This window comes from Gopherus flavomarginatus, chromosome 2 (assembly GCF_025201925.1).
Source record: "Gopherus flavomarginatus isolate rGopFla2 chromosome 2, rGopFla2.mat.asm, whole genome shotgun sequence".
NCBI lineage: Eukaryota > Metazoa > Chordata > Testudines > Testudinidae > Gopherus > Gopherus flavomarginatus.
Genome location: NC_066618.1, coordinates 163,501,017 through 163,526,640, shown reverse-complemented (window position 1 = coordinate 163,526,640; position 25,624 = coordinate 163,501,017). Strand labels below are relative to the sequence as shown.

The 25,624-nt window shown below is 48.5% G+C and overlaps 2 protein-coding genes across 3 annotated transcripts in view; one reads left to right on the top strand and one right to left on the bottom strand.

Moving 5' to 3' along the window:
• TTI2 (TELO2 interacting protein 2) overlaps window positions 1-25,624 on the top strand; it is a 748,585-nt gene that overhangs the window by 5,540 nt on the left and 717,421 nt on the right. The window contains exon 7 of one of the 2 annotated variants that reach the window (XM_050940073.1): window positions 178-325. The exons of the other annotated variant lie outside the window; for it this stretch is intronic. Coding sequence (XP_050796030.1) covers window positions 178-258 — 81 coding nt within the window. The 3' untranslated portion in view covers window positions 259-325. Of the gene's footprint in view, window positions 1-177; window positions 326-25,624 lie in introns of those variants that run through there. 2 annotated transcript variants of the gene reach the window in all.
• MAK16 (MAK16 homolog) lies at window positions 270-17,794 on the bottom strand. The gene is made up of 10 exons (XM_050940251.1): window positions 17,668-17,794; window positions 16,281-16,330; window positions 15,538-15,647; window positions 11,759-11,823; window positions 4,272-4,423; window positions 3,850-3,904; window positions 3,672-3,746; window positions 2,345-2,452; window positions 1,264-1,320; window positions 270-647 (listed from the first exon to the last, which is right to left on the bottom strand). Exons 1-10 carry the CDS (start codon window positions 17,680-17,682, stop codon window positions 438-440), a joined length of 897 nt encoding a protein of 298 aa, XP_050796208.1. The 5' UTR covers window positions 17,683-17,794; the 3' UTR covers window positions 270-437.

Genomic DNA, 25,624 nt, shown 5'->3' with positions numbered 1-25,624 from the left:
GTGGAGATATAAAAATGACCCATTTAAGTACAAGGACACTCCCCCCCCATAGTGCCTCAGTGTTTGCAGTACCCTTCTCCAGTTGCTACAATGTAATTAAGGTGGGTAACAGGAGAGTAGTAACATCTGAGGTCAAACAGTACTGAAAGTGAGGTGTTTGTGCTTTTCCCCTTGCAGATCCTGCTTGAAGGAATCTACCACAGCTGTGACAACTGTAGCCTTCGGGCCTGCATCCGACAAGTGCAAGAGAACACCTGAGACACAGCTACTAATAGCCAGAACCTGCTTTTGTTTTTTTATTACATTAAAATATTTAAATTTGTGATTCTGCACCTGTCAAAATGCCCCCTGCTAAAGTCACACTGTCAGGTACTCCTCCAGCTATACAGTCCCACTGTCCAGCACACAGCTCAAGTTTATACCCTCCTTCAAAGGAGTCAGGTTGCTTTCTGTTTGGATGTAGGTTCTGTTTCCTGTTCATACTCTATTTCAATGTAGGCTCGTTTTATCCTTGCTGGTCCTTTCACAGGAGTTTTGCCCTTGGATTTGGAGTGACAGGTCCTCTCCGCCATCTCTTTCTCCTCTTCCTCGCTGGAGGATTTGTCGTCCTGCTCCTCTTCACTGCTTGTTGCCAGCTTTTCCATGTCCTGGACAGGAGGGAAGGCAGGAGGGTTAATACAGATACTGACTTGAAAGTGCTGTATTTTAAGTAAGCCTCCGCTCCTCTGCAAATGCATTACTCCTAGCATGTAGGTCCTGGCTCCCTGTTGTCTATTCCATGCTGCCTTTGAAGGGAATAGAACAGATACGCTGCAGTCTGATATAACAACATGTGAATCCAATTGTTCAGGCACTAATCCCATGAACACAGCTCTGACCACAGCCAGAGGGGAGGATGTTTGGGATTAAAAGGAGTTAAACTGGGCAGTTGTAGGAGGACTGAAAATGGCAGGATGATCAGGGCTGCATTCCATTGATTTAATATTCTGGCATTTTATGCCAGTCATATTATATGGCACTTCAGGACTGAGGCTCAGAGCCAAATACAACTATGAACAAGTACAGAGCCAGTGACCAATAATTCTGTCCTCGTAATATTGGCGAGCTCATGCTCTAAGTTTAGCTATAACCCTTCAGCCAGTTTAGTGTAATCGTCAAGCAAGATCAGGGCCAGAACTCTTGGTGTCTGTATCACTGCACACGCATTATACCCCTTGCCATTTGATGCGCAGAAGGAGCAGGCTATCTGGATGTTTCACATACCTCAAAGTCACTGAGGTCGCTCTCATCTTCTTCTACAAACTCCCGCTTGTCAGCATTCTGTAAGAAATCAGGTCAGAAGTTGAGCATCTAGACGGGATACACCGCATGAGGGTAGGGGGGAGTGTCACTGTCGGAGGGGTGTGCACAACCCACTCAGATACTGGGAGTCAGGGTCCTGGACCATCCTTTACAGAACAGGATTTACAGGGGAGCCTGTAGCCCTGTCCCCCATTTCCTAAGTAGAAGACTCAAAACTGTAAATGATGAACTTATAGCAACACACTCTCCCCACCACACAGCATTCACAAAGAACAAATTTCAGAAGCAAGTGATGCATTTGCCTGGTGTCTCTGCTGAGCAGGGAACACTACTAACTGCAGCAGTGGCACACAGCAGGCTGCCTTCTGCAAGCTATAGTGGTATCTCTACAATTTGACTGTTTTCTGGACTAAATCCCCTAATTATTGGCACTGATTCTCAAGTAAGGGATTTTAACACTCGTGGCAAGTTACAGACAGTGGAGTTATCTGTAAAGGACTTTGGGGTTGGAGGAAGTGACTAGGAACAGAGCTACAAGCCAGACTCCTCTTGTACTTGGCAAACAATAGGAGAGAGGAGAATGGAGATGTGAGTGAATATTAATATGCAGTTGTCTACATATACACCCCTCTTCTGCAAAATTCATACAACCCCATGTGCATATATATAATGGGTCCAGCACTACTGCAGTCATGGTTTAACTTAAGTTAATCAGTACTTGGTCCTGCTAGTGAAAGTGGGGGGCTGGACTCGATGACCTGTCAGGGTCCCTTCCAGTTCTATGAGATAGGTATATCTCCATATATATTTTGGGGGGGAGGGATAGCTCAGTGGTTTGAGCATTGGCCTGCTAAACCCAGGGTTGTGAATTCAATCCTTGAGGGGGCCATTTAGGGATCTAGGGCAAAAATCTGTCTGGAGATTGTTCCTGCTTTGAGCAGGGGGTTGGGCTAGATGACCTCCTGAGGTCCCTTCCAACCCTGATATTCTATGATCTTTCCAACTGCCCCAGTCTGATGAAAGAATTTTAAAAAAACGTTACCTCGTCTTCCTCCTCCTCCTCCGTGTCAGACTCTGCTATGCTCTCTGCATCCTGCTGTTCCAGAGCCTTGTCAAAGGCATGTATGGGGAAGTTATAGATATCTCCATACTGAAAGGAAAACAAGCACCTGCTTTAAATCATACCAGGAAGATAGATCAGCTAGGAACTGACTCCTCTTGGCTATGGTTCACACCATGCTGGGGGCTAAGAACACGAGTTATACCAAACTAGATTAGACTAACGGGCCACAAAATCCATCCCACATTTTATACTGGCCCTTAAGGAATCTGCCCTGACTAGCAGTGTACACCAGGAAGGGAGAGATACAACTTACTTTCTTGATCTCTGCATTGGTCACGTAAAGCCCTGAAGCATGAGTCAGCTCGTCCATACTCACCCCCGTATTTCAGCCTGCACAGATCTGTTGATCATCAAGTCATTGAAAGGACTTCAGTGATACACTGCAGCCAAACCTTATGTGCGCCCTCCAGAAGTGAAGTGCAGCAGGTGCAAAGTGACCCAGCTATGTGAAATCCAGAGCCTACGCACAATATATCCTGTTTCTGGTTTGGCAGGTGGGGGTAAATCTCAGCGCATAGGTACAGTTTGCTGGATTTGCTATGTGAAGCTACCAAGCTGTCTCGCCCATTGGGCACAGAGAAAGTGGATTGTTAGGACTGGTAGAAAAGACTGAACTTCTCAATATTTTAAGATGATAAAAAAAGGACAAATTTCAGTGATTGCCCCTTCTCCCATGTGCCTTTCTTTTAAATCAGCTCTCCTCATTGGCCCTTGCTAAAGGCTGCACTGCTACCCTGGCCAAGAGAGCCTCTCTCTGCTGACACTGCTGCAGGTGGCCAGAGGCCTTGCCCAGATGGAGATGCTGAGGAAGTAAAGGGTTTGACTCTAGCAGGCGGACGAGACTACTCAGTTATTCACTGGTTTATAGCATTGGTTTATTATGCGTTTTATGCCAGTCACATTATACAGCACTTCAGGACTCAGAGCCTGAACAAGTACAGAGCCAGTGACCAATAATTCTGTCCTTGTAATATTAGAGAGCTCATCTTCCCAACAGCATTCCCCAATGTCAGAAGAGTGGCTGTGTAAGAAGAACCCCCTCTTAGCCTCTCCCATCTCAGCCGAGCTAATGATCACAAGCAAGTGTGAACTCCTGTTAGCAAACATGGTGCCAACACAGCAATGGGAGAGCAGGCTGGATTCTATTCTGCCTCATGCATCGCTGTTCGAATGAGTGTGGTAAACACTCCCTACCTTAGCAGAGGGACACACTTTTGTGCTAGGAGATGTTAGTGGTAACCCTTACCGTTTCCTGCTTTAGTCTCTCCAGTAACTCCTTCTCAATGGCATTGTCCAGCTGAGCAGCAATCAGGGCTTTTTCCTAGTACCAGAGGAAAGAGGAGTTGGCATCAATTCATTTCCAAGATGAAAAAAAAACCAAAAACAGGAGCAGTGGAATCAGGACTGCACCAGAGTCACACTACCTCTCTCCTTTTCTCTCGCCTTTCAACCTTTTTGCTTAAAGGAACAATCTTCCTCCTGTGATAGGGGAAGAGAGAAGGGCAGTTAGTGAAGATTTCAGTCTACCAGCCACTGATGCCCATCAAGTGAGTGAATGTTTATTCAAGTCTCTCCCCAACCCCCGATACAGGATGCTCCCTGCTCCCCACCTGGCACAAACTGGCCTGTCAAAGGAAACTTAGCTAAGCTTGTAAAAGTGCAGTTTTAATCAGTTTAAGTGCATCTACATTAGGGTTGTAACTAAATAAATTTCAAACTGATTCAGTTAGATGGGCACAAGGATTTATTTATTTATTTTAAACTATAGACCGGCCCTGAGAGAGACAGGCAGGCTGATGGAATGGAGCAGAAGGAAGGAAGAAGGAAGTGAACCACCATCACTTACTGTCGCTTGAGCGTCAGCTTCCGAATGCGGATCAGATATTGTGTGATCTTGGTGAAGCGCTGCTTGCATTTGTGACGGATGAAGCGTGGCCAGTAGATGAGGTTCTCATCTATCTCCTCCAAAGCTTTCTCATAGTTCTTGCTCAGTCGGACCTGATGGCGAGAGGGAGGGTAAAAAGCTTTGGAGCAGAAGCAATTTTGGGACATCCTCACAAAGGGGAGTGGAGTTTAAGGTGGTTGTGGTGCTACACCACTTACGCTCCTGTTTTTTTTTCCCCCTAAAACCCAGCTGTCAAGAGGAAGGATGTTCTTGCAGTTAAGACACTGGACTGGGACTCAGAAGATCTGGCTTCTAATCCCAGCTCTGCTACAGACTCCCTGTGTGACCTTGGGAAGTCATTTAATCTCTCTAGCCCTTATATCGTCTTCTATAAAATGGGAAAATTCCCTTTCTACCCTTTTGTCTGCCTTGCCTATTTAGACTGTAAGCTCTTTGGGGCAGGAACAGTCTCTTATTATGAGTGTGTTCTAACACAAAAGGAATTCAGTCTGTAGCCCATCTATCCAATCCTTGGTCTCTCTGCTGATGCTACATACAAAGGAGCCAGCTGTGGTGATGGCTTTTGAGGCACGGACACTTGCGAAAGGAATTATGTCCCAGCATCTCAATTTACAGATTGACAGCTGTTCATTGGCCTATCAGATGAGAACTGAGGATCAGACCAACTCAGATCAGATTAGAAAAAAAGAGGTTCAAGTCTATGTATTAACAATCCCCAGAGCCAACCAGACCAGACACATTCAAAGAAAAAAATTCCTTGGCCATTACTTCAAAGGAACACTTAAAAAGTTCCTAGTTTCGGATTCTATTGATCATAGGTTAGATTACAAATGAAAGCCTGGCAATTTGGTCAGTGATTCATCCATTCTGTGTTCTACCTAGTGTCTTATACAGCATCCATCTCCATGGTATCTTCACATCTCCCCAAGTCCTATCCCAGTTATACAGCTGAGGCACTGAGAGATTAACAGACTGTCTGTGGCAGAACTGAGAACTGAACTCAAATCTCCCAAGACCCAGTCTTGAGCTCTAACACAGCATGCCCTGGCTTTCTAAAGAAAGAGTCAGTGTAAAATGACAGAGCTAATAGTCTGTGAAAAGCAGGGACTACGCTGCTGTTGGATATTTTCTTGGCATAAGACATTTCATTAGGAGGTTAAGTGCCATTAACTGCAGTGACACAAGGGTTCTGCAGGTCCAGTATACAAATAATATACTGCATTCATGCTCAGCAATAGAGGATATGTTCTCTTCAGAACAGCTGATGCTTTTATTTTCAAACATAAGTTGAAGAAAAATTAAAATAGTGTGGACTAGAACAATGCCAAGGTGGAAGTGTCTGTATCCCATTGCCAGTCCTGAGCTGTTTCCCCATGTCAGAACCTGCTCGTTATACTGCCTGTCACGGAGTGTGGAGGAATTCGGCCCTGCTCCCCTCTTCCTGGGACTCACAGTGACTCTCAGCCAGCCAGTAAAACAGAAGGTTTATTGGACAACAGGAACGCAGGTTACAGCAGAGCCTGGAGGCCCAACCAGGACCCCTCAATTGAGTCCTTCTCGGGGTTCAGGGCGCTTGGATCCAGCATGGAATCCCCTGAATTCCCCTCACCGAGCCCAAAACCGAAACTGAACTGCCCCTCCTCCAGCCAGCTGATTCCTTTGTCCAGCTTCCCAGGCCAAGGTGCTAACCTCCTCCCCCCTACCTGGTTCAGGTTACAGGCTTAAAGATCCTGTCCCTCACCTAAAGTCCTCCCCGGCTCTCCCATCCCCCACACAGACAGCCCCTACTCCATCACATCTCTCCCCCTTCTAGACTGAACTGAGCGGGGTCACTCTGCCCAGTGACCTGGGGAAGTTCAGGGCCCCCTTTCTGGGACAACGCATCCACTATCAGGTTGGCACTTCCCTTCACATGGACCACGTCCATGTCATAGTCCTGCAGGAGCAGGCTCCACCTCAGGAGCTTGGCGTTGGCTCCTTTCATCTGGTGCAGCCAGGTCAGGGGAGAGTGGTCGGTGTACATGGTGAAGTGTCGCCCAAAGAGATATGGCTCCAGTTTCTTAAGGGTCCACACCATGGCCAGGCATTCCTTCTCGATGGCCGCGTAGTTCTGCTCCCAGGGTAGCAATTTCTTGCTCAGGTACACGATGGGGTGTCTCTCCCCCTTTTCATCCTCCTGCATTAACACCGCCCCCAGTCCCGTGTCTGAGGCGTCAGTGAACACCATAAAGGGCTTGTCAAAAATCTGTGTTTGCCAGAACTGGGTCACTAACCAGAGCCTCCTTCAGCGCCAGGAGAGCCTGCTGGCACTGCTCGGTCCAGACCACATTATCTGGCTTCCCCTTCTTGCACAGCTCAGTGATGGGGGCAGCTATGGAGCTAAAGTGGGGCACGAACCTTCGATAGTACCCCGCCATCCCAATAAAGGACCTGCTTTTTGGTTTGGGGAGCGGGCCAGTCTCTGATCACGTCCACCTTGGCTGGTTCCGGCTTTAGGCAGCCGCTCCCCACCCGATGGCCCAGGTAAGATACTTCAGCCATCCCCACCTTGCACTTCTCAGCCTTTACTGTTAACCCAGCCTCCCGGAGTCGGTTCAGCACTTGTTTAACCTGGGACACGTGGTCCTCCCAGATCTGGCTGAAGACGCAGATGTTGTCAATATACGCCACGGCAAAACTCTCCATCCCCCTCAGTAGCTGATCTACCAGGCACTGGAAGGTGGCCGGCGCTCCCTTGAGGCCGAAGGGCAGGGTCAGAAACTCGTAGAGCCCCAGAGGGGTGATAAAGGCCGATTTCAGCCTGGCATCTGCGTCCAGCGGCACTTGCCAGTAGCCCTTTGTAAGATCCATGGTGGTGAGGTACCGAGCACCTCCCAGCTTGTCTAGGAGCTTGTCAGGCCTGGGCATGGGGTACCAGACACGGTGAAGCATTGAGCTTTCGATAGTCCACACAGAACCGGACTGACCCATCCTTTTTTGGGACCAGCACCACAGGCGAGGCCCAAGGGCTGGAAGACGGCTGGATCACCCCCAGAGCCAGCATGTCCCTGACCTCTCTTTCTAGGTCCTGGGCAGTTTTCCCAGTGACCCGAAAAGGGGAGCATCTTATAGGGGGATGTGATCCGGTCTCCACCCAGTGGACGGTCAAATTAGTGCGTCCAGGCTGGTTGGAAAACAGCTGTCGGTACAGATGCAGCACCCTTCTGATCTCAGCGTGCTGGACCAGGGTCAGCTGATCAGAGAGGGGAATTGTCTCCAGGGGGGAACCAGCTTTTTTCCCAGGCAATAGGTCCACTAAAGGGTCATCTCCTTGCTCCTCCCAATGTCCACACACAGCCAATACTACATTCCCCCTGTCATAGTATGGCTTCATCATATTCACATGGTACACCCGGTGGTGATGAGCCCGGTTTGACAGCTCCACCACATAGTTTACCTTATTTAGTTGCTTGACAACCTTGAAGGGCCCTTCCCAGGCAGCCTGGAGTTTGTTTTTCCTCATGGGGATGAGAACCATCACCTGATCCCCGGTGGCGAAGGCACAGGCCCGCGCCGTGCGGTCATACCAGACCTTCTGCTTCCTCTGGGCTTGGGCCAGATTCTCCCTGGCCAGGCTCATGAGCTCAGCAAGTCTTTCCCAGAAGATCAGGACATACTCCACCACCGACTCTCCATCGGGAGTAGCCTTCCCCTCCCATTCGTCTCTCATCAGGTCCAGGGGCCCCCTTACCCGCCTTCCATATAACAATTCGAAAAGCGAAAACCCAGTAGACTCCTGGGGTACCTCCCTGTACGTGAACAGCAGGTGAGGTAAGTACTTGTCCCAGTCCTGCGGGTGCTGGTTCATAAATGTTTTTAGCATCATCTTTAGTGTCCCGTTGAATCTTTCCACTAGCCCGTTGGACTGGGAATGATACGCTGAGGCCCAGTTGTGCTGGACCCCACATTTCTCCCACAAACACCGGAGCAGAGTCGACATGAAGTTGGACCCCTGGTCCGTTAAGACTTCCTTGGGGAACCCCACCCGGCTGAAAATGGTCAGCAGCACATCTGCCACAGTGTCTGCTTCGATAGAGGACAAGGCCACCGCCTCGGGGTAGCGAGTGGCAAAATCTACCACCACCAGGATGTATTTCTTCCCCGACCGGGTCGCCCTGCTGAGAGGTCCCACTATGTCCATGGCCACCTTCTGGAAAGGTTCTTCTATGATGGGTAAAGGCCTTAAAGCCGCTTTCCGCTTGTCCTGGGCCTTCCCCACCCTCTGGCAGGGGTCACAGGATTGGCAGTACTGTCGGACTTGGGTAAAGACCCCAGGCCAGTAAAAGTTCTGTAGCAGCCTCTGCCTGGTGCGCCGGATTCCCTGGTGCCCTGCGAGAGGAATGTCATGGGCCAGGTACAGTAGCTTGTGGCGAAACTTCTGGGGAACCACCAGCTGCCTCCTGATCCCCCATGACTCCACTTCCCCTGGGGGAGCCCATTCTCGGTACAGGAACCCCTTCTCCCACAGGAACCTCTCCTCGCAACCTCTCCTCATGATCTGTACCACACTGAGGTTAGCCAGGTCCCTTGGCCTCCGCAAGGAGGGATCTTTCTGCAACTCGGCCTGGAACTCAGCAGCTGGGACAGGGATGGGGACCTGCTCTCTCTCATCGGCTGGGTCTGAGGCCGCAGCCTCTCTAAGCCGTGTCCCTGGGCGTTCCCTCCCCACCAGGTTAGGGTCCTGCGCCTCGGGCAGAGTATCTTCCCCGTTGTCAGGGCGCAGTACCCTGCGCTGCCTCTGACTACGGGTCACGACCAGGGCACCCCGGGCGTTGCTTGGCCAGTCCTCAAGGTCCCGCCCCCATTAACACCTCTGTGGGCAAATGCAGGTGTACCCCCACGTCCTTGGGCCCTCCTTGGCCCCCCACTTCAGGTGTATCCTTGCCACTGGCACTTTGAATGGGGTCCCGCCCATGCTCATCAGGGTCAGGTAGGTGTCGGGCACCATCCGATCTGAGGCTACCACCTCAGGCCGGGCCAGCGTCACCTCTGCGCCCGTGTCTCAGTACCCAGTGACCTTCCTTCCATCTATCTCCAGGGAAACCAGGCACTCTCTCCGGAAGGGCAGCCCTGTGCCCACCCTGTAAACCAAAAACTCGGAGCCTAGAGCATCCAGCCCCCCAGAGGAGCTGACCTGGGGCCCTCCTCCCTCCTTCGCAAGTGATACACGGTCAGCCCCCCTTTTCTGCGAATGCTGCCTCTCATCCGGCTGGGACTCTACCAAGTTAACCCAGTGTGGGGTTGGTCTGCTCAGTCTGTCCTTGAGTCTGGGGCACTGGGACCGTATGTGGCCCCTCTGGCCACACTGATAGCAGCTCATGTCCCGTTGGTCCCCTCGAACCGATCGGTTGTCCCTGATGCTGGGCGTTCCCCTTGGGAGGGGGTTCTCCCTATTCCCCCTTTGGGAGGTCCCAGGATGACACTCTCCCTGCATCGCGGCGGGCCTGTTCCTTTGAGACTCCTCCCTGCCACCCCCCAACCAGCTCTTCACAAACTCATCAGCCAGCCGCCCGGCATATCCAGGTTCTCTGGCTTTTGGTCCCTCAACCACAGCCTCAGGTCGGATGGGCACTGCTCATACAGGTGCTCCAGTACCAGCAGTTTAACCACGTCCCCCTTCGTCTGGGCCCCATCTGCCCACTTGCTGGCGTATCCCTCCATGCGGACGGCTAGCTGCAGATATGAGACCTCAGCGGTTTTATACTGACTCTGGAACCTCTCCTGGTACATCTCAGGAGTTAGCCCAAACTCGCACAGCAGGGCCTGCTTGAATAGATCGTAGTTCCCTTTTTCCTCCTCTCCCAGTTGGCAGTACAATGCCATGGCCTTGGGGTCCAGTAAGGGAGTGAGAACCCGGAGCCTGTCTGCCGGAGCTACCTGGTGCAGCTCGCAGGCCGTCTCAAAGGCATCCAGGAAGTCATCCATGTCCTCCCACTCCTTACGCTGGGCCAGGATGCACTTCTCAAAGCTCCGCGCAGTCCTGGGCTCCCCCTCACTCACTGCAGCCAGGGGCCCACTGCCCCTCTGCCTCGCCAGTTCCAGCTCATGATGACGCTGTCTATCTTTCTCCTCCCGGTCATGTTCTCTCTGTTTCTCACGATCCTCCAGCTCTCTCAGTTTTAGCTCTCTCTCCCATTCCAGCTGCTTGCGCTCCACGGATGCCGAGCGTCGCCGGAACGATCCCCTGCTGGGGGGTGAGCTTCGCCGGGAGGATCCCCTGCTGGCCAGGGGGGTCACGGTGCCCTTGGTAGCCACTGGACTCCTCCCCGCCCTTCCCCTAGGCATAGGAATGGGGGGTCTCGGGAAGCCCTCAGCCGCCGGCTGACCATTCCCAGTGGGGACAGATACTGGTGCCTGTGCTGCATCTGCCAGGCTGCTTCCCTCAGAGACAGGGCTCCGTTCATTCAAGCGGTCTCCCTCCTCCAGCTGGGCAATCAGCTGGTCTTTGGTGAGCCTCCCTCTGCACAGCTCCCTCTGCTTGCACAGCTCCACCAGGTTGCACTTGCGCCGCTTGGCATACATCTTCCTGCTGGCCACTCACAGGCCGGGGTGCTCGCCGCTCCCTACGGTTTCCAGGGAGACCTCCTAGTGCACTAGTCCTTCTTGAGGTCACCACCTCTCTGCCAGGGTCGAGCTGCAGACTCCTCCGCCCCTGGGACCGCTCGCTGCAATCCCCCGGGGGACCGTTACTGCAAAGTCCTTCTCACTGGGCACACACTCCCCAGGGGTTAATCACCCCTAACATCATCCCTTCGCTTTACTGCTCCTCAGTCACTTACTGCAGGAAGCGTTGTCCACGGGGTGCAGTATCTCCCGCCGCTGCCACCAGTTGTCACGGAGTGTGGGGGAGTCCGGCCCTGCACCCCTCTTCCTGGGGCTCACAGTGACTCTCAGCCAGCCAGTAAAACAGAAGGTTTATTGGACAACAGGAACGCAGGTTTCAGCAGAGCCTGGAGGCCCAACCAGGACCCCCCAATTGAATCCTTCTCGGAGTTCAGGGCGCTTGGATCCAGCATAGGATCCCCTGAATTCCCCTCACCCAGCCCAACACCGAAACTGAACTGCCCCTCCTCCAGCCGGCCGATTCCTTTGTCCAGCTTCCCAGGCCAAGGTGCTAACCCCCTCTCCCCCACCTGGCTCAGGTTACAGGCTTAAAGATCCTGTCCCTCACCTAAAAGTCCTCCCCGGCTCTCCCATCCCCCACACAGACAGCCCCTACTGCATCACACCGCCCACACCTAGGGACAAAAACACTAGGGTTGATTTAGGTGGGTTTAAACAGGAACGCTTTGGATATGTGGTAAATAGTGGAACTTTTTTTCAAAACACCAGAGTCATCTGTCAGCTTGCTGGATTAAGTTTCAGGCTCGGTATGGGATTTAACTCACCCGCTCCCAGAGTCGACTGGGGAAAGCCGCCCGCTCTATTGTCTTCATGTACAGATAACACTGACCTAAGGGAAAGAGGAATAACATGAACTCACCCAAACCACCATTAGGCACCCAGGAGACAGGCTTAGCTCATCCCAGTCACTGCAAAACACTCCAGCACTGGGACACTTGCTCAGATCTCCAATCTGCTGTACTAAGTCTCAGTGAAGGCTACCACTGACAGACACAGAGCATCTTTCCCCACAAAGAGCATCACAGACAGCCCTACGGAGATGCAGCCACCTTCAATGTGAAGAGCAGCAGCAATCTGTTGCACAACAGCTGTACAAGCGAGGGGGAGCAGGAGGCCACAGACCTCAAGGCTGACCAACTCTTACAGGAAAGTCCCCAGGGAGCTTTCACATCCACACAAGGCAGAGGTCTCATACAACTGAACTGCACAGTGGGGCAACAGGCTGAGCCCACTCTGTGGCTCCAGAGGGTATGTCTACATTGTAGTATAAACCCAGGGTCGAACTCAGGCTCAAACCTAACCCTCCTTCTGTCTACACACAAACCACGCTAACTTAGGGTTTCCTGAGGGTGGTGAGTCCAAGCCTGAGTCAAGCTGACACGCAGGGTTCAAGTCCTAATGCGTTGCAGTTTGGATGCAGCCCCACTGGACTTGTGCTATGGGAGTATCCCACAATCCAATGAGCTGACTTTCTTTGTCCTCTGCACAGTCCAGCTTGGTGGGTTTTCCCACCTTGCACCACAAACAAAGGGCTAGAGTGGCCACATTTTGGGAGGGCACAAGGAAGTCTGGGATATGGGCAGTTGGACTTGAGCCTGTATAATGCAGTGTAGATGCAGGAACCCCAGGTTGGGACTCAGGTTTCAACAATTTGTAACCTGGGATTACAAATGAGGGTAGATGCTCAACCCCTAGGTTAACAGACCCAGGGCCTGCTAACTTGAGTTCTACTAACCCAGGGCTTACACTGCAGTGTAGACATACTCAGAGAGTCTAGGGGCTTCAAACTTGAGGCTTAGAACCCTGAGCCATTCCCTCTGTCTTATAGTTGGCTTACAGTTGGCTTACTGGGGAGGTGAAAAGAAAAGAACATAAAGAAAATTCCTGAAAGCACACAGCTGAGCAATTCAACCCACTGGAGAGAGAGATACACACACCAGCCTTAAAAAGAACAGGAGTACTTGTGGCACCTTAGAGACTAACAAATTTAATTCAGCACGAGCTTTCGTGAGCTACAGCTCACTTCTTCAGATGCACAGAATGGAACACACAGACAGGAGATATCTATACATACAGAGAACATAAAAAGGTGGAAGTATGCATACCAACAGGAAGAGTCTAATCAATTGAGATGAGCTATCGTCAGCAGTGGGAAAAAAACTTTTGAAGTGATAATTAAGATGACCCATAGAAGGTGCGAGGAGAACGTAACATAGAGAAATAGATTCAATTAGTGTAATGACCCAGCCATTCCCAGTCTCTGTTAAGGCCTGAGTTAATTGTGTCTAATTTGCATATTAATTCGAGTTCAGCAGTCTCTCTTTGGAGTCTGTTTTTGAAGTTTTTTGTTGCAAAACTGCTACCTTCAAGTCTGTCACCGAGTGATTAGAGAGGTTGAAGTGTTCTCCCACTGGTTTTTGAATGTTATGATTCCTGATGTCAGATTTGTGTCCATTTATTCTTTTGCAAAGAGACTGTCTGGTTTGGCCAATGTACATGGCAGAGGGGCATTGCTGGCACATGATGGCATATATCATGTTGGTAGATGTGCAGGTGAACGAACCCCTGATGGCGTGGCTGATGTGATTAGGTCCTATGATGGTGTCACTTGAATCGATATGTGGACAGAGCTGGCATTGGGCTTTGTTGCAAGGATAGGTTCCTGGGTTAGTGTTTATGTTGTATGGTGTGCGGCTGCTGGTGAGTATTTGTTTCAGGTTCGGAGGCTGTCTATAAACGAGGACTGGCCTGTCTCCCAGGATCTGTGAGAGTGAGGGATCATCTTTAAGGATAGGTTGTAGATCTTTGATGATGCGCTGGAGAGGTTTTAGTTGGGGGCTGTAGGTGATGGCTAGTGGCGTTCTGTTATTTTCTTTGTTGGGCCTGTCCTGTAGTAGGTGGCTTCTGGGTACTCTTCTGGCTCTGTCAATCTGTTTTTTTTTACTTCAGCAGGTGGGTATTGTAGTTTTAAGAATGCTTGATAGACATCTTGTAGGTGTTTATCTCTGTCTGAGGGATTGGAGCAAATACGGTTGTATCTTAGAGCTTGGCTGTAGACAATGGATCATGTGGTGTGTCCTGGATGGAAGCTGGAGGCATATAGGTAAGTATAGCGGTCAGTGGGTTTCCGGTATAGGGTGGTGTTTATGTGACCATCGCTTATTAGCACAGTAGTGTCTAGGAAATGGACTGCTTGTGTGGATTGATCTAGGCTGAGGTTGATGGTGGGATGGAAATTGTTAAAATCATGGTGGAATTCCTCGAGGGCCTCTTTTCCATGAGTCCAGATGATGAAGATGTCATCAACGTAGCGCAAGTAGAGTAGGGGCATTAGGGAACGAGAACTGAGGAAGCATTGTTCTAAGTCAGCCATAAAGATGTCGGCATACTGTGGGGCCATGCGGGTACCCATAGCAATGCCACTGACTTGAAGGTATATATTGTCCCCAAATTTGAAATAGTTGTGGGTGAAGACAAAGTCACAAAGTTCAGCCACCAGGTTAGCTGTGATGTTATCGGGGATACTATTCTTGATGGCTTGTAATCCATCTTTGTGTGGAATATTGGTGTAGAGGGCTTCCACAGCCATAGTGGCCAGGATGCCATCAACAGCCTCAGGAACAACTCTGACATTGTAATCAAACAGGCTGACAAAGGAGGTGCTGTCGTCATCATGAATAGGTCGGAATATGAACGAGAAGCTGCTAGGCAGCTCTCTAACTCCACATTCTACAAGCCATTACCCTCTGATCCCCTGAGGATTACCAAAAGAAGCTACACCATCTGCTCAAAAAACTCCCTGAGAAACCACAGGAACAGATCTGTGCAGACACATGCCTAGAACCCTGACCAGGTGTATTCTATTTGCTACCCAACATCCATAAACCTGGAAATCCTGGACGCCCCATCATCTCAAGCATTGGTACCTTAACAGCAGGATTGTCTGGCTATGTGGACTCTCTCCTCAGGCCCTATGCTACCAGCACTCCCAGCTATCTTCGAGACACCACTGACTTCCTGAGGAAACTACAATCCATCGGTGATCTTCCAGAAAATACCATCCTGGCCTTCTATGGGTCATGTTAATTATCACTTCAAAAGTTTTTTTTCCCCTGCTGACGATAGCTCATCTCAATTGATTAGACTCTTCCTGTTGGTATGCATACTTCCACCTTGTCATGTTCTCTGTATGTATAGATATCTCCTGTCTGTGTGTTCCATTCTGTGCATCTGAAGAAGTGAGCTGTAGCTCACGAAAGCTCGTGCTGAATTAAATTTGTTAGTCTCTAAGGTGCCACAAGTACTCTTGTTCTTTTTGCGGATACAGACTAACACGGCTGCTACTCTGACACCAGCCTTAATGCATGGCATATGTCTGGCTGGATATTTTACCAATGTGCATTTGAGACACAAAGAAGCCTTAAAGGGATGCTGTCAGCTGGAGGGAAGAGCAATGGCTGCCCATGATTCCAGTGAGAGAGAGAGAAGGAGAAGTGCCGTGCAAGGTTGCGAGGCCCTTGCTGGGGCACTGCAGAAGTCTCACCTTTCTCCTCTTTGATAGTCGCATATTGGCTGTTTGCCAGGGGACAGGATGATCGGTTGCACAGACCTGTCAGGTTATACTCATTGCGGCAAAAGTTGTGTGTCTTTGTCCTGGAAAGAAGAGACTTTAGATGAGCTGCTAACAGTAACACTGAGGATTCCATCCGAGAATCTCACACTGTACAAGTATTCATGCATTAAGCTTCACAACTGCTACTGTCAGGTAGAGGATTATTATCTCCATTTTATAGATGGAACTGAGTCACAGAGACACTCAGGATATGTCTACATTGCAGTAAAACATCCTGTCAGCTGATGTGGGCTCACAGGGCTATACATTTGCTCTGTAGATGTTTGGGATCAGGCAGGGGCCCAAGCTTTGGGACCACACAAGCGGGGAGGGTCCCAGAGTCCAGGTTCCAGCATGAACCCAAACAACTACACAGCAATTTTTAGCCCTGCAGCCTGTTAGCTGATCTGAACCAGCCACGGCCATGCTGTGGGTCTTTTATTCCAGATATACCCTGAGTTTCCTAACCTTTTAATTCCAAACTATTGGTTCCACCCCACCCTTTGGAATGTGCAGCATTCCTGAAGCAGTTAAATTAAAGTGCTAAGGGACACTCTATTTGAAACAGATAGCACATGACCCCGGCAGCCAGGAAGTCATCCTCCCAGTAGCAACTTGGATCTCAAATCAGAATCTGAAGAGCAAGACGCAGAGCTGGATCCTGAAATACTCACTTTATTTTGTATGAGCAGAACTGTTTGTTTCCAAGACTGTCCCAGACAATCTGAATAAACAAGAGGTCAGTTAGTACATTTCATAGTGTAGCACCTGCATTTCTAGAGGAGCCAGTCATCCAGGGCTCTCTCAGCACTTTACAAACATTCATTAACAACAGAGGGAAGATCTGGATTATTATTTCCATTTTGCAGATGGTAACATTGAGGCACAGAGCAGTAAACTGTCTGGGTCAAAGTCAGACAAGTCAGCAGAAGATCCTGGAATAAAACCCAGGAGCCGAGACTCACATGGTTCTACTACAGCACATTGCAGGCAAGGAAACCAAGCTTGGAGTCTAGTGCTTTGCGCAGTGTATGTATCCATACTTCCTCTTTATTTTTGTTTGTTTGTTTGTTTTGTGGGGTGGGTTCACCAGCAAGGGAAGATGCACTGTTGCTGACACAAAGTTATACGTTTTCATAATGTAAAACTACAAAAACTCAAACAAAATATTAAAACCCACTAAAATGGATGCATGGTTCTCTAAACCAGCATATGAACTTCCTGTAATCTACTACCCAATCCCCTGTGGGTCTCTCATATTTTCATTTTAACCCAAAGCTCTTTAGAATAGAGACCATGTCTTCTATGCAGTCTGTAAAGCCTTGAGGCATTCCAAGCTCTATGGTTATAATAGTGTTGGGCACAGTGATAATCACACGCAGTATTTAAACAAACATACACGCACACCAGCAATGTAACTGGCTGCATTATATGCCAAAGCAGCAGCCAGCTGCTAGCACATGAGCATCACAGATGAAGCCACAGCTGCTTGGACAAACCTGCAAACCAAAGCACAGGCACTTGTCGAGCTCCTGTCCTGACCATGTTCTTTAACTCCCAAGACAGTCCTGGGGGTGACCCTATGGTTACCTGCCATGCAGGAAATACAGTTTCCAAGCCTCGGAGGGGAGACCCTATAACTAGGGATTCTGTACATTCATTCAGGAGACCTGGTTGCACATCACCACAGCCATCTCCCACCCCTAGAGGCAAGGAAGCAGGGGGTGGGAGTAAAGAGGCACCCAGGTGCTGCCCCACTCCATGTGCTGAGCTACCACATGGGAGATCTGGGTCTCCATTCCCCGTCTAGGGCAAACAGCCCCATGTACTGCCGGGGAGGGAGGCACATTCCCCTGCTGCAGCATGGCCAGCGCCCCATGGGAGCCGGTGGGTCTGTAGGTTACACATGCTCTGCACCCTTCTGATTTCCACGTGGGCAAGGGGAAGGGAAGCGGCGGCCGGACGCAACCGAACGAACCCTGCCTTGGGGGCGCTGATTAGCTAGGACGCAGCTGCCTGGAGCCGGCGGACGCAGCCGAACCAACCCCACCTCGGACTCACATCGTCTGAATGCATCTCGGCTCCGCCGCTCGCCTGCTCCGGGCTTCGCAGAGAACTCCACGCCGGGCTGGGGCTGCTCGGCTTCAGGGAGTCGCCATGACAGTGGGAGGGCACAGGGCAGAGCCAGTGCCTGGCTCTCGCGAGATCGGGGGAGGGGGGAGGAGGAGAGTGGGCAGGAAGGAGGAATTGGGGAGTAGGATCTGAGGGGGAGGTAATGGGGAGAAGGGGATGATGGGAGGGAAGGGGGAATGGGAGCTGGAGGGGCAAGGGACGGAGGAGTCGGGATGCTGCGGAGAGGAGGGGGAGTGATGCAGAGAAGGGGGATTCGGGGTGACGGGGATGGGCTATGTGTGGACACCCCAATACCTACGGTTTCCAAGACCATCTTCTTCCCTCTGCTCCTGCCTAGGAGCTTTGGGCGAGTGAAAAACACCAGGGATCGCTCTGAGTAATAAGACGAAAGAGAATCCTGACTAGCAAAACGTGGGGTGTAGTGCGCACCTACCGCCAGCTGATGGCAGCAAGAAACCTAACAGCGGTTCATTGACTCTGACTGCGTTACTAGGGCTTTTTCGGGGTTTATTAATTTCGCTTGGGGGGTGGGGGTATTTTTAGCAGTGCATGCATTCTGTGTCCAAAGTGGAGTTTGGGGGCTCTCTCTTTGATACTGTAATGAGAAGGGTAGGTTTTTTTCCAGATATTTCCCAAAAGTCTTGTCTAAATAGGATCTACTTTCATTTCTGTTTTGCCTATAAAACTTCCTTACAGGTTAGTTTAAGCTTTGTACCCTGGTGGCAGAGACCCTGGTTTAGCATTTAGTGTGTTTGTTCCCTGGTGCACTTTAACCCAGTACTGTTTCCAGAAGCGCTGTATTAAAGCGCACTGGGGAACTGTTAGTGCACACCAGCAGGGTCTGCATGGACCGGTTAATACATAGCATGTAAGTGTGCTTTAGAAATCACACTCCCGTAGTCTGCATGGCTGCTGTGGGTCGACCAGCCCTTAGGGCTTTTCTACACAAACATTGAGTTTGTGGCAAGCTGGGGTGTGAATCTACCCCACTCTAGCCTGCCACGGTGTGTCTGTCTCCACCCTGCTGATGGACACGCTTTGATCTTGTCCTCTTTGAAACGATCTCTCAGGTGCCTGCCTTTCTGTCTGTCTCTGAATCCCTCATACACCAGTGATTTAAAACCCTCTAAAGTTCCAGGCTGGCAGGAACAGTTCACTGCTGAGTTCAATCTGGGCATGGAATAGGGACACGAATGTGACACTGATTCGTGCCAATGCCTTCTTTTCCTTCTCAAGGAGGCCAGAGGCTGTCACGCTCTTTAATAACTACAGTTCTGACATCGGGGGAAGATGTACGTGCACCTCTGAGCTAGCCTCCCAGAGGAGCCATGTTCCAGTAGGCTCCAGGTCCAGCTACCTCTCTGTCATTGTTCTCTTGCTCCAACGGAGTCCATGTCCCTCTCTGCTGGCTAATAATAATAATAACCCACCTTATCAGATGAAAGCAGCCACTCTGTGCCTGCTGCAGGGAGCTCAGTGAAAAGCAGGAGGAAGTCTGGTCTTTAATGTCTATAGGTTGTGGGCCAGATTAAAGCCAAGGTCTCAGCTGATTGTATTCAGTGGCTCTGGATGATTCATGGAGTCAATTAGAGAAGGCCAAATAAAGGGATTGTAATGTCTTATCAGCTAGGAGCTTGTTATTTAAACTGGCTGCTATAATGCACTGAAATGAATGTTAAATGCGCAATGGAACATTTAGCATGAATGTTAAATGGCAAAGTTTCTAAGAGACCATGAAATCATCCCCCTAAGAGAACCAGTAGGAGCCTCCTCACTTGGGACTGTTAAAACCAGATGAGACAGAGCCCTGACAAATAAATTGTAAGAAACAATCCTGTACTGGGCTCAGGTGAGGTTGAACTAGACAGGGCCTAGCAGGTCTTTTACAGCCTTCAATTCTCTAAATCAGTGAAACGCCTCCTTGATCCTCAGCTCTCTTGCGTGTCACTATCCCAAAGCTAAGGAGAATTAAGATCTTTGGATTCATATCCAGGTCATTATGGAGTCTCCAGCAAACTTTGGGCCAAAGTTATAATTAGATCATGGATCTATTATCCCACTAACAGGGATTTCACTTTACAGAAAAGCTGCCCGTAGAATCTCCTCTTCTCTTCAAGGGAGTAGTAGGTGGAGACAATGCACCCAATGATGTGTCCAAGTTAGAGGGCTCAGACTCTGCCCTGTTCGGTGCCCATGGGTAGTGGCAGGGACAAATCTGTAGTGACATTGTGCCTGTGAGCAACCATTCTACCTCAGTGCCCACTTGTTCACAGTCCCATCCTGTTTCCAAGAATGTTTTTCCACCTACAGACTTGCAGGCATTTTCCAGATTGTCAGGTGCTTAGGGAAAAGTATGTGCACATCCCCAGTCTCCAAAGGGTTAATGCAGAGTTAACCTTTTTGCAGCAGTGAAATTTCCAAGAAGCACCTTGATTCTTCAGAGTCTGTGCAGTTTATGCTTCCCCAGACACGTATCCCAACTTGATTCCCCTACAGGGCAATGCAGTTTCCGAGAGCACTTTTTGTTCTAGTTCACTCTGCAAACTATACCGAGGGATCATCATCCCCATCAGGAGATGCAACTCTGAGTTGGAGTGCAGCAGCTGTTTAACAGTGCACAGCACAATGGCAACAGTAAGAAACAGTCAGTACCAGAACAGAAGGAAAATATTGAATTCCTCTGAAACCTTTAGGGAGGCAGAATGGAAGTGCACTGAATCTAGGTCAGACACCAATAATAAGGCACTTGCACGTGGTCTCAGGATTTTAATGACCTCAGGAGGTCAGTTCTGCATTTCATTGGAACAGTTACAGCTCCAGTAGTATATGCCTGTCGCTGCCCCTGCCTCTCCCAATGTGCCAGCATTGTGTTCAGAAGGACGAGCACTCCCTTCTGAGCCACCAGTACTGCTCTTTGCAGCAATTTGGTTTTCTAGGGAGTTGTCTCATCCAGGAACTGGACAGATCCAACCCTTAGCTTATGAGATGTTGTGACCAGGGTCCCAGTGGGGGCCAGTTGAGGTCACTCAGTTAGGGTAAACTGCAAAGAATGGGGCAGATAATCCCCAAAGCTGGTGCATATTCTAATACTTATATTTACCCAGCCAGCACAAAACAGCTTCTTTATTACCTTACTGGTTGCCCAGAAGCCAACAACACAGTCCCTTAAAGTAACTCAGCCTCAGGCCTCTATCCAGTACCCAAGTCAAATATGATGAAGATTTCTGAAAATCTTATTTCACCATATAAATAGAAAGGTTCTACCAATCCCAACAGATCAGACACATTACCTCCCAGGTTAATGAATATTCCATATCTTGCCCAAAAACACGGTACAGTCAATTCTTATTAACTAAAATTTATCCGAAAAGAGAGGGAGTATGGTTAAAAGATCAATATACATACAGATGGGAGTTCAGTTCTTGAGGTTCAGATACATAGCTTTATAGTTGCAAAGAGTTCTTTTAGAATTTAGTTCATAGGTTATAGTCCAATGTCCAATATCATATCCAGGGTGTTTCCAGCTTAACTGGAATCTCAGTCTGATGACTCAAACTTCCCCTGATGAAGCTTAAGCAGATCTGAGATAAACAGGATTGGGACCCAAGGATCTTTTTTTACAATTTCAGGCCGCCTTTGACAAGTCGGAATCCCTCTGGGTACAATAAGTAATCAGGGCATCTTTGGAGTGGGTCCATCACCAGTACCTAGCTATACGAATTAACACAAGACATTTGCCTATTCCTCCACCATTCACTGATGGTTTGCTAAAAGAAAGAGGAGTCCTTGTGACAGTTTAGAGACTAACAAATTCATTTGGGCATAAGCTTTCCTGGGCTAGAACTCACTTCATCAGATTATTTGCTATACATTTCAAAGAAAGATGAATACAGAGGTATCTGTGTTTACAGATCATTTAAATGCTAGGATGTTCTTTTGATCTCTGAATGATCAGGATACAGCATAGACAGGGACTGTTGATTACATTGTTGACCACTACCCATATGTATGTAAATACACAAAAACACTAACATTATCTCCCCACATGTCTTTAAAGGTTGAATTTGAGTCATTTATTTTGCAGGATGTTTAACCCTTTCTGGCCACGTGTCACAGATATAAAAGAATCACAGCAGAGGGTGTTCTGGCCACAGGGCATGTCTGTTCTTTCCTTTCACACACTCTGTTTTTGGCAAAAGGAAATTGCAGCTGCTGCAGTGACAGAGACCGACTGATACAATCAGCTCCTGACATAGATGGATTCTTTTTAATTCCACATTGAGCAGATATGCCACTGAAGCTGTGAGGGGTGTGTATATCTGCAGAGGTCCAGTCCCAGGGGGAGCTATTCCAGTCCTGTTTACCACCAACTCCCTTGTCTCCCCAAGGACAGATAGATATTCTACTGAATGAGTAGGACTAGAATCAGTTGTATGACAAATAATAGAATCATAGGACTGGAAGAGACCACGAGAGGTCATCTAGTCCAGTCCCCTGTATTATCTAGACTATCCCTGAAAGGTGTTTGTCTAACCTACTCTTATATAGTATACTTACTTTCTCTGCTTAGCGTGTACCCTCTCACATGCTAGTAAATTATGTTCTCTATCTGTCTGGATCTCAGCAACAGACTCAATTTGTTCAAACACAGAAATATTGTGTGCAAGATGGATGTACAGCCAGCTTGGTGGGCACAATCAGCTGTGTGGGTAAACAATTGGGTATGCAAGTTCTCAGGCTGGCTGCAAATTTGGTCCTATCTCTAGAGGATAAACTGCTAAGCAAGTGACTGGTTAAATTTGCAAGCAAGGAAAGGCTTCTGTTCCCTAATCTAGCCCACAAAAGGCAGCAGTCACTGAAGCATGGAAAAAAAAAAACGGGAAATGTAATATAGTTTATAAAGTGAAAGGCTGCCACAGACAGAACATAGACGCTTCTCTGCTCTGATGTGAAATGGATGTGTGAATGGCTGCAGGGCAAAGATCTCAATCTTCATTGAGAAACAGCAAATACCATGCAGTTTCTCTCTGGCCACACCTATTCTAGAGACACAGATTCTAAAACCAGAAGGGACCACAGCAATCATCTAGTTTGACCCCGTTGCCCTTCCTGGAATTAATTCCTGTTTGAACTAAAGCATATCTTTTAGAAAATTTTCTAATCCTGTATAGCTATCCCAGCAAACCCTCTGGGCTAGATGCAGTTTATAGCATCAAAGAGCTATTTTTCCCCGAACGGAATACACTGCACATAGAACAACTTTTTTGCCAGTATAAGTGCACTCCCACTAGTGCTTTTGCTGGCATAGCTTTGTCAGGCCGTTGATTTTTTTCATGCTCCTAACCAACATTGCTAGCCCAACAAAAGGTAGATGCTGCCCTGGTCTATGCTTGAAAATTAGATAGACCTAGCTACGTCCCTCAGAGGTGTGAAAAATTCACAGCCCTGAGCGCTGTAGTTAAGCTGTCCTAAGCACCAGTGTGCACCCGACTAAGTCGATGGAAAAATTACCTACGTTGACAGAAAACCCCCTTCTATAGATGTAGAAAGCATTTACGCTATGGCACTACAGCTGTGCCGCTGTAGTGCCAGTAGTGTAGACATGCCCTAAGCTTCTCTCTGTCCCCACCGCGTGTCACTCAAGGGCGTCAGTGCCCATCTGGAATAGGTTTCTTTTATTCTGTGCTAGGTTTACACAGTACAGTACACATATTTCGTCAACTCAGTCTTAACTATGAACTGTGTCTGGTGCCTCCATAATGTTTGCATGTGTGCTTGTGCCCTTACATGGGCATTTATGTCCTATTCATGTACAATGCATAGTACATTTATTAAAGTGACAAACTCATTAGGGTTAGAATCTGCATCTGTTTTAAAGAGGCTGTCCTCTGGCAGGGAATAATATCATCGGGATTTTCAATTTTGCTCAGTTTGAAGTCTATGGGTCTGATTCTCCTCCCACACCGGTGCAGCTCCATTGACTTCAGCGGAGCTACTACTAATTTACACCAATTTGAGATTGGAATCATGCCCACTGACTGACACCTGCAAGAACCTGCAAAGACTCCAATGTTCAGAGCAGAATATTATGAGTATGTACAGTGCCTAGCACAATGGGGCCCTGATCCTGACTCGGGCCCCTAACATTACTGCCATACAAATAAAATATATGAATAGTAATAGTTTACTTAGAAAGCCAATATACTGGCATTGAGAAATGTAACTGCCTCTGCCCATGTGGCTCTGGGCAGGTGGAAGACTGATCATTTGTTATATAGTAATGTGTAATGCACTTGAGGTCAAAATGGCTTTCTGTGTTTTTTGTCCCCAATGCCTTTTTCTACAACCTTTCAGAAAACAGACTGTTTATTAGTAATTGACAATGTATCTGTGATCCAAGTGGTTGCCCTATTTGCATGGCCAGCTGCCGAAATAAGGAAGAGGCAAGTGGCAGGGTGATTATATGGTTTAATTGGCTTATGTTCTTTTTAATGTGTATTGATATGTATTTGAATATTTTACGATTGTGGCTTTAGTTTTAAAGTTTATTGTAATATGCTGTGTTTTGGGCATGTTGGCTAAATCACTATTAATAAACTTGACTTGACAGGAATAATAACATATCACGTATGTGCACATTATTACTTGGCTACATGTACAATTCTCTCCAAATTGTTGGCATAAGATACTAATCAAAAATCCTGAAAGCCACCATCCCCAGGCAGTCAAAGCATTATAAACTCAGCATGCACAAGTGCCGCGGTTTCTGGGGAGCAACGTCTCTGCTCTTGATTTATAAACACACACAGAAATGAGTAAGGGGTCTGATGTGCATTCCCCATCTGAACCTAATGGAGTATTGCCAGCTAAGGTGCCCAGTGGCTGAGTAACTGATGAGAAACCCATTGTGTAAGCACCATTGTCTCTCAGTTTCCTCTGCATCCCTTGTCAGCCACCTTAAGTGAGTTTCCATAGCATCCAGCCACAGAGTATGCGCACATGAGGTTAAAGTTAATATTTAACTGGGAGACCCATTGTAGAGGTGTGAATAGATCTCAGCATAGGAAGGTCCCTCCCTCTGCCTCCTCGCTGGAGAAAGTAAACACACTTCTCGTTGGAAATCCTGGCAGCACAAGGAAGCAGGTGCTGATGTTCAGGAGGGCTAGGGAGAAAGTCGTAAAATAAAAATATCTGGGTCCTGTATGTAGGTTTTGAGCTAGTCAGTTCCAGGTAGCCTAAGAAAATGATACCATTTTCTATTTGCAAGAGAGGGGAAAAAAACTGGCGAATATGGACTGAGTGAGATGGGCACTCAAAGCACACACAGACCCTGAGTTACGAGTAAGGCTACGATTTTGACATGGAAATTTCACAGCAAAGATGCGGAGGAAAAACAAATTCATGGAAAGGACATTAACCCTCCTGCTTCAAGGCATAAGCTGATCACTAGCTGATGGGGATTAGGAAGGAGCTTCCTCTCTGGACAGCTCATTCCAAACTTGCCTGCTGCAGGGCTCCTGTCCTTTCTTCTGAAGCACATGGTGATCGCCACTGCCACAGATGGGATACAAGGCTACACGGACCAGTGATCTCAGCCCCTATAGAAATTGCTGTGTTTAGGCAATATGATAATATAAATAATAATAAGGATTCTATGTGTGGGTTCCACCCCATTTCCACCTGAATTTCTTTATCAATTCCCAAAGGAAATGAATGACTAGGTAGTAGAAGAGGCACCTAGAGAAGTCAGCGCGCATGACACATAAGCTAAGACAGTGGTAGGCAGGATTTGTTGTTGTTTGTTTTGTCACCTTGACACAAGCCGGGAGCACGTTAATGTAGTGGTATCTTTATTGGCAGATCAAAAGTGGTGCAGAGTGATGGT